Below are 14,014 nucleotides of genomic sequence, written 5' to 3'. Positions count from 1 at the left end.
GTTTTAGAAAAATGTAGCGGTAATTAAGTAATTAAGTTACTATTGCCACTAAATCATTTGTACTTCATTGATGTGACTTATAGGTCAAGGATAATAATGATTTTTTTTCCCTCACAATTGCGAAAATGAGATATCATCGTTTCATACTTTGAGCCAGGTACTGTAAGAGTGTCAAAATTTCCGAAAGCACGTGAAAGCAGCTCACTGGAGCCGACATTGTGGCCGCTTCTTGTTGCTAGGTGACCGTTTGTTTGGCGCATTCTGAGTGCCAATTTGACGGCGGCTTTATCCTCTACCACTTTAAATTTTGAAAATATAAATTAGCGAGGCATTTGTTTCCACCCTTCCTGATTCCCACATTTGACATGGATGACAAGGATGATGAAGCACGAAGCATTCCCGAGCTGAAGTTGGAGGCTCTGATCGGTTTTAACGGTAGGTTCTGTGGGGAGTTCAAGGCGAGGACAGGGTCTGTTTTTTACTGTTGTCTGTGAAGTAATTAAGGAACCGTTTGAAATTGAAATGCCTTTTTTTTCATTAACAAATGTACACTTGCATCAGAACATCAACCAAGTTGGGTTTCCACTGCCCGTTTTTCCTCAATTTTAAGTTTTTACTCTGAAAAGAATGTGCTCGTTCTGTTTTGTTGGTAGTTGGTAGTTGGGTTGATGACGCCACAACAGGCAAAAGAACCGGAGATGGTTACTTGTTGTTTTCGGATAAATTTTCCCCCCACACACCTAAATGTTTGGTGTACTTTTTCACCAGAATTTTTTTTTAAATTAAATATATTTCACAGAAAGTTTCAAAAGTTTTGTTCGTATTTGTTTGCTTAACAATAATTTTATAACATTTTATATTGTACTATGGAATTTACTGTGAACTGAATAGGAGAATCAATAAGTGTAAATCTATTGGATAGGATGTTAAATTTCAACAAAAAAACTTCTTTAGTACTGTGTAATATTATGTAATATTCGTAATACCCTAGGATATTTAAAAGAAAACAAAAACAAACTTGTGCAAATTCCAGTTCCAATGATTCCTCTTTCACAGCATTTGTCCTCATGTCATGTATCAGGTCATGTGCCCTTTGGCCTGAAGCTTCATCCAGACAAAAAGTATTTGATATATCCTCTGGGAAGTCTTGTTATCCTGACAAGAATCGACGATGGGAAGCAGGAGTTTCTGCATGGACATTCAAACAATGTATCCTGCATTTCTTTGTCCAAAAGTGGAGTCTACATTGCCTCTGGGCAGGTCAACCTTGTGGCCGTTAAGGTAGCCACACTCACAAAAACCTTTTGATTGCACATTTTTTTGACACTCTTAAAAAAATGTAATGCTTGTCTGCAGGCACCAGTGATTATCTGGAATTATGCAGCGAGAGCAATCCACTGCCAGCTACTGCTCCACAAGGTGAAGGTTGAGGCAGTTGCCTTCTCTCCCAATGAAAAGTACCTGGCATCTCTTGGGGGCCAAGATGATGGCAGGTAAACAGCTAAACCTTTAAAGATTCAGAGCCCTGTAAACTCTGACCTCCATGCAGGATGGACATTTGATGAACAGGACCTATGCAAGGTGTTTGCTGTGTGTTTCTTAGCATCGTTGTTTGGAACATCGAGACCAAACAGGCCATCTGTAAGAGCTCAGCTTCGACTTACGGTTACAGCCTCACCGTGGAGTTCTTCCACACCAATGATAACATCTTCGCTTCAGCTGGCAGGTGGGTGAACGACATCTCCTCTCATTCTGTGATGTGTCGAAAATGATTTTGACAAAGGGTCCATCATTGCAAGGAGGATGAATACCAAGTACAACAAGACTTGGAACTTTTAATTTAATAAATAAGTGTTACTATGTCATTTTTCTTATTGGTACTGCTGTTGTTTGCCAGTGGAACATTGCGAATCTGGGAATTGGATCTTACCAACAGAAGAATCTGGCCCACTGACTGCAGGACAGGCAAGCTGAAGAGGACCGTGAAATGTTTGGAAGTATGAGCCCATGCTGACATAAAGCTGGATGTCAGGGATCTCTATTACCCTTGAAACTTAAAAAAAACATAGTTGGAAATTAAAAAACATTGTGAAATCATAAGAAACACTAATTAGAAAAAAGTGAAGTGGGTGCGACGTTTTGAAATTTGTTTTTTGTGCAGATTTCAGAGTGTGATCAGTATATGTTCTGTGGCACTACAAGTGGGGACATAATGAAAATCAACACGAGGTTGAAACTTTTGAATAACTGTGGTCCAGCTAGATCAAAGTTCAGCGGGGTAAGTTGTCACAGCTATAAGCCATTTTTTTTCTAAGACAGCACAATTGCTGACATATGATGTCTGAGGGTTATTCTCATGAAATGCTCATTCCGGAGATAGCCACTATACTTTCTCCATCTTTGTGACATAAATTGAGCGAGTTTCTCCCTTACCCATCTGCTGTGCTCCTTGGTGCTCATCTGCTGTGCTCCTTGGTGCTCATAATGCTGTTTGTTTACTAGTGTTCTCTGAGAAGTCTCTGATTTGACAAGTCTTCGTGTTTTCTGTTCAGGGTATCAATGTCCTCAAGGTGTTGAATTCTGGAGACATGCTTGTTGGCACTGGATCGGGTACCTTGGCTCTGTGCTCCAAGAATAACTTCCAAACCCTCAGGCGAGTCTCACTCTCATGTCTTTTGGGTCAACCTCAAATAGCAACATCTGACTGCTAAACCAGCTAAATTCACAGTGTTTATTATGCAGATGATTTTTAGTTCTATCCTTCATCTTTCCTTACAGGGAAATCGAACTGGAGGATGGAGTGACCTCCATTTCCTTCAGTGATGAGGGAGGGCAGCTCTTAGTCGGCACAGAGGGAGCCCAGATGTATCGTGTCAGTTTTGAGGATTTCAAAGCTGATCTGCTATGCACAGGCCACAGAAGCGCTATCCACGACATAGCCATTCCTATGTACGTTTAATCTATCATGTTTATGACCACTTTTCTGTCTGAGTGAGCTCCAGCACAACTTTGAAGTGATTGAAACTGTCAGAATTTCTGCTGTTTGACTGTCTTTAATTTTTTAGAGGGTGTTTTGGAGGAAGGTTGTGTTGTATCAGACAGTTTATTTATTTTGTTTGCAGACTTGGTTCTCAATTTCTTTCACAACAGTTTTTTTTTTTACATTCAAGTAACATGATCTAATAGTACATGTTTCCTTGCATGCAGTTCTAAACCTGCACAGACTGAATTTTTTAAAACAGAGGTGTCAAAATTGTGCTAGGTTAATTGTTTTTGACCCACAAAAATAATTCCAAAATATCTACTGGAGGTTGTCGGCCACTGGACAGCACATGCACTGCTAATGTTACAAATTCCTGAATGTTATGGTGATGCTTTGGCACATATGTCAGAAGGATCTACAAGCCACCTGATCTCTGTTTGCAATTAATAGTGACCTAAAGCTACCAATGACCACATTGGTAGGAGAAGAGATTACTGGTATCTGGCTCAAACTGAGGGCATCAATAGATCAAAACTGCACTGTGATGAATGTTTTCCACATTCCTCTTTTCTTGCAGCAGCTGCATGCATACGGAAGGAGAACTCCAATGTGGTGGCTGAAAAAATTCAGAAGTTATGAGGACTACGTGCAATAAAAGTCTCTAAGACTTTGTGATTTTGTCTTAGCAACTTTTTCCAACCACCGAGTGGTTGGACTTTCATTTAAATAAATGATTCTCATTATTGTGAGCCTATTAAAAAGAGTTACCAATGAAATTTAATTCAGAAGGGTACAAATGAAGAAAATAACCTTAAAGGTTCTTAACATTTCTACTCTGCTTTATTTTATATTTGATTTAAAACTGTCCAATTTCTCCAATATACATCAAGTTTTTAATTTTGACCAACTGTGTATTTGATGTGACATCCTTTGATTTAAAAACAAACCTGTGTTTCTCTAGTTTGCTCACACGAGGACAACATGTTAATGCAACAGCTGTTATGAAGTTGGGAAAACTGCAGGTCAATACTTCTTACTTTGTTTCTTTTAATGTGTGCTAGTGGCATGTCCCAGGTGTTTGCAACCTGTTCTGAAGAAGACATCAGAGTATGGCGCATAAACAAGCCCAAAGAACTAATGCGTCTCTCTGTTCCCAACCTGACCTGCAACGCCGTGTGCTTCATGAGTGATGGGCACGCCATCATCAGTGGTGAGATTCAGGCAATGCATCTAAAATGTCTTGAAAACATATCCGTAATTCTTTAACAATTTTACATTTTGTCACATTACAACCACAAACTTCCATGTATTTTATCGCGATTCTATCTGATGGATCAACAGAAAGTTGTGCATATTGGGAAGTAGTAGGAAACTGATACATGGTTTGATTTGATCCACTTAGTTAGTATTTTATAAAATTACCTCGAGTAAATCTCTGTCAGTTTGTGGGCAACATTCTTTGCAATTTTCCATTATTTTCCTGTGGGGATAATGTGTTTATGGTAATGTGGATCATCAGTTTTGAGTTTTTGTCTCAAACTCAATATCTGCTTCCCGCTTTGTGTCCTTTATCGATTGAGGCAAACTGTACTTCTCATGGTTTTCTTGCAACAATAAACCAAAAGTATTCATTTGTGTTCCTCCACACACAGAAGAACCTGAGCAATATTCCAATCTAAATCTATGGAATTTAATATGTTTGGTCACCGTTTGCAGCTATAATGACTTGACCTCACCTGGGAAGACTTTTCACAATGTTTAGGAGAGTTTATGGAAGTTTTTGTCCATTCTTCCAGAAGCAATGTAATTCCTCCAAAAGGTCAGAGTTCACGTCACAACTCTGTGCAGAGCCGTCAGCTTTTCCACACACAACTTGTTCCTTTGTGCTTTTGTGAACATCGCTTTATGTACTAAAGCACATATTCAAACTATTCCCACAAAATTAGAAGCATAAAACTGCCCAAAGTATCTTGTAAAGCTAAATCAGTAAGTTCTGTTCAATGGAACTAAGGAACAGGTCCAACTCATGAAAACAAACACACCCCATGATTTCCTCTCCATCAAACGGTTAGGCAAGTTCCTGTGTCCGGGCAGATGCCAATTAAAGAAATGCCCATTAGGCAAGAGTTGAGTGTGGAGTATTTAGTTTAGTTAAGTTTGGTTTAGTTTAGTTAGAAAACTGGACTTATTGCACTGATGGCATTTTATCATGCTGTCACAAACTATGGAAGTGAGTTAGACATCTTCTTTCAGCATTTTTGATGGGTGACCCAATACTTATGACAATATACTTCTCACAGTATAGAATAAACATAAACTCATGCCACACTATTCCAATTGTTTTCTATTGTAAAGAGAGAAAAAAAATGCACAAATGTGCATAGTGTGGCATTTGTCTATAATGTGAAATCACAATAAAATACATAGAAGTATGGGATTGTATTGTGACGGTAGTTTGAATACTTTGTGAAGTATCCATCTGAGAGCAACATAGAGCAGCAGTTCATCTGCTTCTGTGTCAGTGGTGCTGAAGTTACAAGCTACAAAACATCGCTCATCTTCACAACAGTAGAAATGCGGATTTTTCTTTGGGTTTTAGGATGGAGCGATGGAAAGATTCGCATGTTTGACCCGAAAAACGGAAAGCCGCTGCTCATTATGAACAACGCGCACAATATGGGGGTGACAGCCATCGCCAACACCAGAGACTCCAAGAAGATTGTCAGTGGAGGAAGAGAGGGACGGGTCAGTATGTTCTAACATTTGCTCTACAGCTGCAATGTTCAACTCAAGTGTCTTCTCAGTTTGAACAATATGAGACGTTATTTCTTCACAAAATGCTACAATAAAAATGATTGTAGTGTTTGTACTGGTGTGACAAAATAGGGAGAAGGAATTAGAGAAGAATGAGTTTATTTCCATGTGCAGGTGCGTGTTTGGGAGCTCCAGCCTCAGAGCCACCATTTGCTGGATACGCTGGCAGAGCACAAAGAGACTGTGACTTGTATCAAAATCAAGAGCGATGACAGAGAGTGCGTCTCAGCCAGCAATGATGGGACCTGCATCATTTGGGACTTAGTGTGAGTAGTACTTCTGGAGAGTACATCAGTGGAAAGAATACAGAAAAACAAACTTCGTGCTTCCTCTCTTCATCTTTAGATTTGTATTGTAACCTTAGCAAAATGTTGTGAAGATCAGATAAATGACTGGAAATGTAAAAGTCAAGCTACAACAAATTTGTGGAAAAGACAAATCGAAGTACATTACTCCATAATTTCATCATGCCATTCAATTTAGCAATTCTTAGTGACAGACAGAGAGCTGCAGCAGTGCTTGGGCTTCCCATGCTGTCAGGAAAAGTGTAGAACTGAAGTGTTTTACAGATCAGGATAGGTGGGGACAGTCTATCCATGCATATTTAAACTCTGATTGTTATATCACTTAAATGAAACTACCAATTATTGTCTAGAAAAAGAAGAGAAGTATGAAGAGAGCTGTTAAATGGCAGTCTTTAAATATTGATGCTCTTTCTGGTTTGTAGAGAATTAAAGAAAACGGTCTAAAAACAGTTTTCATGGTTTTTAGAGACAATCAGTACTATCTGTAATAGCGCTGATTGTCTATTAAATCAGTATCACTACTTTAAATCAGCACTATTTAATAGTGATTACGATCACGCGTAAGATCCCGCCCCAGTCTCAATACTGGAGACCTAAAAACTACTGGCTGATGATGACATTGGTTTTAGCTGTTGGCACTTTTTAATAGTACTGATTTAAAGTAATGTTTGAAGTAGTATCTTAAAACACTATTTGTTTCAAGATAGTACTCACTGTCTTTAAACAACACATTTCTTTCTGTAAAGACAATCTTTGTTATATCAAGCTGCGGTCACAGTTTTTCGTTGTCCTCGGTGAACTGTCTTCATCCATCCCAACACACTGTAAATTTTCTTTCCACTTAATTTACAACAACAATTTTTGTGACTCTTGTCCAACTCCACGTTAAAGCTACTTTCAGCAGGCTGTCCTTGAAATGTAATCATCAACAGAAAGCTGACTTGGAGTAAAAAACAACATTAGCAAGCATCTTCTTGTGTCTTTATTGAACTGTTCTTCTGTTTTTCTGTTTCCTTGTTCAGGCGATTTGTAAGCCTTCAAAGGGTGATTGCCAACACTCTTTTCCGGACTGTGTGCTACAATCTAGATGAACACCAGATCATCACGAGTGGAACTGACAGAAAGGTGCAGTCAGACCCTATGGACCCCTTGCAGCGTGACATCACGCGCGTAAGATCCCGCCCCAGTCTCAATACAGGAGGCCCAAAAACTACTGGCTGACAATAACATTGGTTTTAGCTGTTAAGATGTCAATATAACATTCTAAGTCTTAAATGTATTTCTGATATATAAAATAAAAAGAGACGCATTGCTTTCCTGCGACAACCAGATAACGAGATCAGGAAAAAATTTTAATTAAGAAAAAAATAGTAAGGGAGAGGGAAAGTGGTCTTAATATTTCATTTATATTTCATTTACTCTTGCTTGAATTTGACAACCATATCATCTAGGTGTGATGTGGAATTTGGTGTGGTTCAGTTAAAAAGTAAAAAACAAGGCGATATAACCACCAACTCTGACATATCATCGTGTTTAAATTTCCTAATCAACCACCGCGGTAAAAGCAGCTGTATCTAATCTACCTCAGGGAATTCTGATTAATAATTGCAAAATAAACATGAAGCCTAAAAACATAAAATTGCAAAGGACTAAATGTTCTGTTCTTTGTGTGGGAAATGTTTGAGTGGTTTTTTTTTGTGTGTGTTGAATGCTGAAAAACATAGTGGTGTCATTGTGTAGCATAGCCAACACAGAGAGCCCAACAAAAGTGGTTTTGAGTTGTTTAATCAATGGGTTTTCAGCGTTATTTTTTCCCTTTTTGGTGGCGCACTGCACTAAACGAGTCATACCTACAGCTCCAGGTTTAATTAAGCGATGGATTTCACGTAAAGCTACGGTATTTTTGCCCTTCAGCATTGTGCTCATGTGCAAAATTTCCGGACGTGAACAAGAGGTCCATAAAGAATATTTTGAAACAGTTTTGCTTTGTCTTGCAAAAGTCTTCACATCTCTTGAAGCTTTTCACGACATCCATAAACTTGAAAGTCGAGATACCAAACACAGCCAGCGATAGAATGTTTAGATTTAGATTACTGAAAGTTTGCAAATTTTTTGCCATTTGGTCCAAAGTCATCAAGTTAAAAGTGACAGAGGTGTATAAAAAATCTGATAGCTTAATGAAAACTCCAAAGGTTTTTTTTTTGTGGCTTTTTTACCAGCTTAACATTAATATGCATGTGCAAAAATACAATTTTAATAAAACAAGTAAAATCTGTAAATTATTGTAGATCTACAATATGAGAAGGGTTTTGTTTTTCTTCAAAAAAAACTTATTATATTTTGCTAAATCAATCAAGTAAATGCAGGTTTTTTTTGCAACAAGGCTGGCTTTTGAGTAAAAATTGCTAGATAATTGTGGTCTCACTGACTATTAAATTAAAAAACTTTCCAGTATGAGAATAACTGCGTGAGGTTAAAACATAAGAGCTGTAACCTCGGTTTGTCTGTGCTCGTCTGATTGTCAGATCACCTACTGGTACGTGTTGGACGGCTCTTCCATCAGAGAACTGGAGGCCTCCCAGTCAGGGCCCATCAACACCATGCACATCACAAATGACGGCAACCACTTTGTGACAGGTCTGTTGCTGTCTGTGTTGAACCTTCATTGTGTCATCAGTGCTACTGATTTGAGTTAATCTTAGAGAATCTGATTAGAACCTGGACATCGAAACTGGTTTTAGACTGAATGAAGCAGGCTGACGTCAGGCTTCTGTGATGCCCTCCCCAAAGGCACAAAAGAAAATGTCTCTTTCAGAGAAAACTTTCAAAGCCCTTGATGAATCTGACAATCATGTCCAAGACAGCAACTTCTGAGAAACAAATTGTAAATAGCGGTTACAATTATACATTTGCTTCTGCTTCCTTGCACCAGTTTGTGCTCTGCCTAATCAAACACAGAGCATTTGAGTAAAAAAAAAATTGGTATTCATAACTTCTTAAGGCATATTATTTCATCTTGAGCATGTTTTACTCTCTCCTGCTGACAATGTGAGTCAGTTTTACAGTTTTATTGAATGTTATTAAAATATTTTTCTCTGTTTTGTATGGTCAGGTGGAGAAGACAAGCTGCTGAAGGTGTGGGACTATATGCTCGGAGACGTAACCCATGTAGGGATGCCTCTTAGTGCAGCTATTACCGCAGCCAAGATCTGCTCCAACAACAGCATCCTGGTCTGTGCCACTGCTGATGGAGGCATTTGGCAGTGGCGGTTTCCTCACCCTCCCTCTTCCTAATAAACTCTTAAAGTGGTCTTAATATTTAATTGCCAATTTTACATACGAGATGGCAGAATGGATTTAAACTGAGAAACTGAGAAAATGCACTTGATTCAAACAGTACTACTAATTATACATGTCAATGTTAATCTCGTCTCTCTGACTCACAAAAAATGTCTCTTAGAAAATATATTTTCAGATCATAAGTGCAGTTAATTGATTTTGTCTCTGCAATAAAACATTGTGTCAAGCAGATATGGGCAAACAATGTGACAAAATCCCCTTTTGATACTTCAAGTACTCCCCTTAATGGAAAATGTGCCAGTGTCAAGTCTCGTGGTATCAAAGTGGATTAGCTGCAGCCTGGTCATGAAAGCAACTTCTAAGATCACCTGAAAACAAAAGTAAATCCTCTGCAAAACTGTCATGTCCCAGAGAGTATTTTTATGTAAAAATACACTTGGAGAATTAAGTTCAAACTTTTCTCGATGTCTGACTGACGTATCAGAACAATCTGCATGTTCTGCCATGAAAAGAAGGTAATGTGAAGCTCTTCGCTTTGAAGCTAGATGGCGCTGTAGCACAACAGCAGTCATATGAACAGTTGTTTTTTAGTCTCCTGGATGATTGCTTAATTAGGCATGTCTTTAGAAATCAAGACACTTATTCCTGGAAACACCAAATTATTTCCTCATGCACTTCAGTCTCAAATGATTTTATGTTTGATGTTTAGTGTTGATTTATAAAGTAAGTATTATGAAGTAAAGTATTATTAAGTAAATATTTTAAAGTACAGGTTATAGAGTAAAACAGCAGGGTCTGTAATTGTGGTCCCTGAATTTTGGAATACTGCTGTTAATGGATTTAAATATAATTTTTGGGGTGGAGGAGCTGATGACTATGTTAGGGAAGTAAGTAATTTGAAAAACAGAATTTTGCAGTAATTGTTGACGGAAATGAATCAAAACTGTGTAACAATGTCTATTGTGCTCATTTAATTGCCTCATTTGTGGTTATTCTGTACAGTAACGAGAGCCGGGATCACAAAACTCAGCCAGATCTACTTCGTTAGTAAGAAGCTGAGAAGTGAGAACTACACGCGTAAGCTCATACTCGATTATCTCCTTTTACATTCTTTTAAAAAATAAACTTGTCAATGAGCTTCTCTTTGTTCTGTTGTTTCAAACATTTAGAAATATGTTTTCCTGTGATCTGACAAAGTTTCAAATATTTTTTTCTTTCATATCATGGTGACAGGAAGCTGGATCACATGAGAATTCTCTAACTTGGTTGGCTGAAAGTAATAGGAGGCCACGTCTAATTCAAATTGAATCATCATATCATCCCCTAACTCAATTTTTCATCAATCCTCTCTCTCACTGTTCTGTTAAGAAAAAAAGCCCACATTCAAGGCAAAAATTTGATCGATTCATTTTTGTGACTGAAGGCTCCAACTCTCAGCAGCTGCAGAGATAAAGTTTTGAGGTGAAAAACTGTGATGCAGCCTCTGACACTGGAACACACCGAGGCACGGCTTGTTTTTTGAGTCTGGATGGATAAACCAGCGGTGTGCTGGTGGGGTTGAACCGGGAGCACACAGCAACAACCTGGCTGGCCCGGCCTGTGTGTGGGATTATCTGGAACATGGCGTAACAGCCATTCCTGCACATGTGCACACGGTCTCAGCACACTTGAACAGTGAGTGTCTTCTTTCCAGATGTGCTGAAAAAAAGAGAGAAAAAAACGCTTCTTGGCATGCTTCAGCTCCAGGTTGCATGGATTGAAACGTGGCCAATGGGAGTGGATGGACAGGATTCGGCTTTATTTTGTGTTTATGGCAGTTCTCACCACTCCTTGCTCATATAAAACGCGACGATCCCATCCGTTTTCTGTGCATAAATGCTTGAATATTGTCCACAGACCTACAGTGAAACAGTCTCCTTTGATAAGAAATTAATGAGCCCCTCGTTGGTGTGAGATGAAAGTGAGAGCAGGGCAGGTCAAAGTGATGAAAGGATCTCTGCTGCACTGACTGGGGGGATCACTACAGCAGATACACACACAGTATATCAAAGCAGTCAGCCCTCCTATTACTACATTGACTTAAAAAAGCCTTTTATGTTTTAATAATAAAGCAAAAAACATTTTAAAGTAGTAAAATATCTACTGTCTCATTCTGACATCCAGGACTTACGACCTTGCAAAAAGTGTTTACACTCAATGAACTTTATTGTAATTTTATGTGGATTTTATTTGTACATAGTGGTAAAGTGGATAGAAAATGAAAAAGTAATCTCTTGGCTGAAGGGCTCAGGGTTTGTCAGAGAACAACAGTGAAGAAACGACAGAAAAAGTGGCGGAGAACTTTAAACCAAGGTTTGAGTAATAAGCAATATTACATATTTCAACATCACATGGAGATTTGGTCAATTCATTAGCTGAAAACTGAAACTGTTCAGCAACACTGACCTAAACTGACAGGCTGAGCAAGGAGAGCATCGATCAGTGAAGCAGCTGAGAGGTTAACTCTGGAGGAGCTGCAGAGATCCACAGCACAGACAGGTGAATCTTTTTACAGGATGGCTACAAAACTGCTTTTCGTGGAAGAGATGCAAAATGGAAGCCGTTGTTTGGAAAGCAACGGCTGGGAGAAGGCCCATTTAAAGTTTGCAGCAGTCATAAGCACAAGCTCTGAACTCGTTCCCATCTAACTTATAACTTATATATATAACTTATAAACAATATAAGAATGTTACAACTATTACTTGATCACTGTTTTTGAATACTCTACCCAGCTCTCGTGACACTTAAATAAATGACTGTGAACATGCCTACTAAGACGTCACAGATCATTTCCTGTTCAGAGTTGTGGAAACTGTACGCTATTTTCAGGTTTCGATTAATGGGAAAAAAGAAAAGAAAATAATTTTTAAAAAAATTCTCCACTTTATGTGTTGTGTTGGTAAATCTTAATAACATCCTGATGAAATAGATTTTGTGGCAGTAATGAAACAAAATGTATCAAAAATGTTTCAAGGGTTTGAATATTTTTGGGAAACAATGCATTTAAGAATGACAGAAAGGAAATATATTATAAACGTGAAGATTTCACAGCTGCTTGTAAAAAGATGGAGTATTTATAGAGAGGCTGCAGGCATTTCAGCGTCGATTTGTGTCTCTTCGTTATAAAGTGGTAACATGGAGGAAATGCCCCCATAACCTCACGGCCTGCTACACAAACTATATCACTCACACACACACACACACACACACACACACACACACCCACACACACACACACACACACTCACACACAGTGGACAGAGCAGAGCACACACATGCAGTGTCACCCGGTTAAATTGCTTTCATGTTGTTTTCCAGCTCTTGGCCTTGGGGAGAGAATGCTAAATTGAGGCAGGAATTGGAGAAGCTTAGGTAAGTCTGCAGCAACAAGCGTGGGCTTTGTTCCTGGGTTATCATTGCAGTGCCTTCAGCCAGCCGCTGTGTGTTTGGAAACATCAAATTTGATTAGATTAGAAGAGAAGAGAAGGGATCCACTTTCTGTGCCTGCTCTGCTGCCAGTCTCCCAAACAATAATCTGCTCTCAGGTGCCGCTACAAGAGGCTTGTAAATGAGGGGCCTGAGGATAATTTGAGCAGGGGGAACATAACCTTCTGCAAGACACAGATGTACAAAGTCACGTATGGCATCTGTGAGACACGACACTAACCATCTCTGCATTTCTTGCTAAAGCTTGAGCTCCTTAAACATTCAAAAGCTTGTATGTATATTTCACAAATCACCACTACTACTTGTAAAATTTCAAGGTTCATATTTTGATTTGTTTCAAAGAATTACCGATATGGTTAGAACAGGAATACTGTATTTAACATAATGTGAGCATGCATGCATCAGTGTGTTTGCCGATTGATCTACGTTTACAGTCATGAACTGAACGGACCTGCTAAGCAATGTGTGAAATCCTTCCAGGCAAGTTGGCAATCGGTTCAACAAGTCTGGGCATCACCAAGAAATCGTCCTTCCCATGCTTTGCAGTGAGAGGTGGCGAGGGAGACGCAGTGGACCCGAGTTGTTGAGAATGAAATGATGATGTCGGAAATACAAAAAGTCCAGGCAGCACAGATGAGCAAAAAGCCTAAGAGCTCAATTACTATTAGCAACTGGCACAAACAAATTGACGGCGGACTTGACAGCAGACAAGACAAGGAAGAGGTGTAACTAATCAAGGGATAGACGGGACAACACAGAGACTCCACAGAACACAGAAACCCAAATAAACATACAGTCTTATATTGTTATTTTGCTTACAACCTTAAAGGGTCACATTTATTCTTCTTTTAATACTAAATAATTATTTACATACCTTAAAAAAGGGCTATTCATTTTATTATACAATCTCAGCCAGATGTGAAGCTGAGCAGTTACATTTGATCAGGAAATATAAAAACAACACAGATCAACTGGAATAAAGATGCAGACAGCAAAATAACTGGATACTTGGCTGAGGTTTGCTCGAAGCTCAGATTGCGTCAATGGTGTCCTTCAGATTATCTGCGTCTTTGGGTCTGTTGTCTCTCATCTTCTTCTTGACAATACGCCATAGATTTTATGAGGT

General features: G+C 38.8%; 1 protein-coding gene across 2 annotated transcripts; it reads left to right on the top strand.

The window, feature by feature from the left end:
- Positions 1 to 219: 219 nt before the first annotated feature.
- cfap52 (cilia and flagella associated protein 52) lies at positions 220 to 9,420 on the top strand. 2 transcript variants are annotated; one of them, XM_055048752.1, is made up of 14 exons: positions 220 to 435; positions 1,082 to 1,281; positions 1,357 to 1,493; positions 1,604 to 1,726; positions 1,898 to 1,997; positions 2,162 to 2,278; positions 2,553 to 2,653; positions 2,779 to 2,949; positions 4,045 to 4,193; positions 5,583 to 5,728; positions 5,912 to 6,063; positions 7,125 to 7,272; positions 8,628 to 8,739; positions 9,215 to 9,420. In XM_055048752.1, the coding sequence occupies exons 1-14, from the start codon at positions 366 to 368 to the stop codon at positions 9,394 to 9,396; spliced, it is 1,908 nt and encodes a 635-aa protein (XP_054904727.1). In that variant the 5' UTR covers positions 220 to 365; the 3' UTR covers positions 9,397 to 9,420. The 2 variants fall into 2 exon arrangements, with proteins under 2 accessions (XP_054904727.1, XP_054904728.1); XM_055048753.1 differs by having other exon boundaries at positions 221 to 435; positions 7,125 to 7,227.
- Positions 9,421 to 14,014: the final 4,594 nt, after the last annotated feature.

This window comes from Poeciliopsis prolifica, unplaced genomic scaffold (assembly GCF_027474105.1).
Source record: "Poeciliopsis prolifica strain line A6 unplaced genomic scaffold, Auburn_PproV2 SCAFFOLD028, whole genome shotgun sequence".
Classification (NCBI taxonomy): Eukaryota; Metazoa; Chordata; class Actinopteri; order Cyprinodontiformes; family Poeciliidae; genus Poeciliopsis; species Poeciliopsis prolifica.
Note: the sequence above shows the minus strand (reverse complement) of the source record. Positions and strands in the feature narration are given on the sequence as shown.

Bases quoted from the DNA above. Each gene is read 5' to 3' on its own strand.
- cfap52 (XM_055048752.1), top strand. From the start codon at position 366: ATGGATGACAAGGATGATGAAGCACGAAGCATTCCCGAGCTGAAGTTG. The intron at 1,282-1,356 runs GTAGCCACACTC...GCTTGTCTGCAG, and splicing joins TCAACCTTGTGGCCGTTAAG to GCACCAGTGATTATCTGGAA. The intron at 6,064-7,124 runs GTGAGTAGTACT...TTCCTTGTTCAG, and splicing joins TGCATCATTTGGGACTTAGT to GCGATTTGTAAGCCTTCAAA.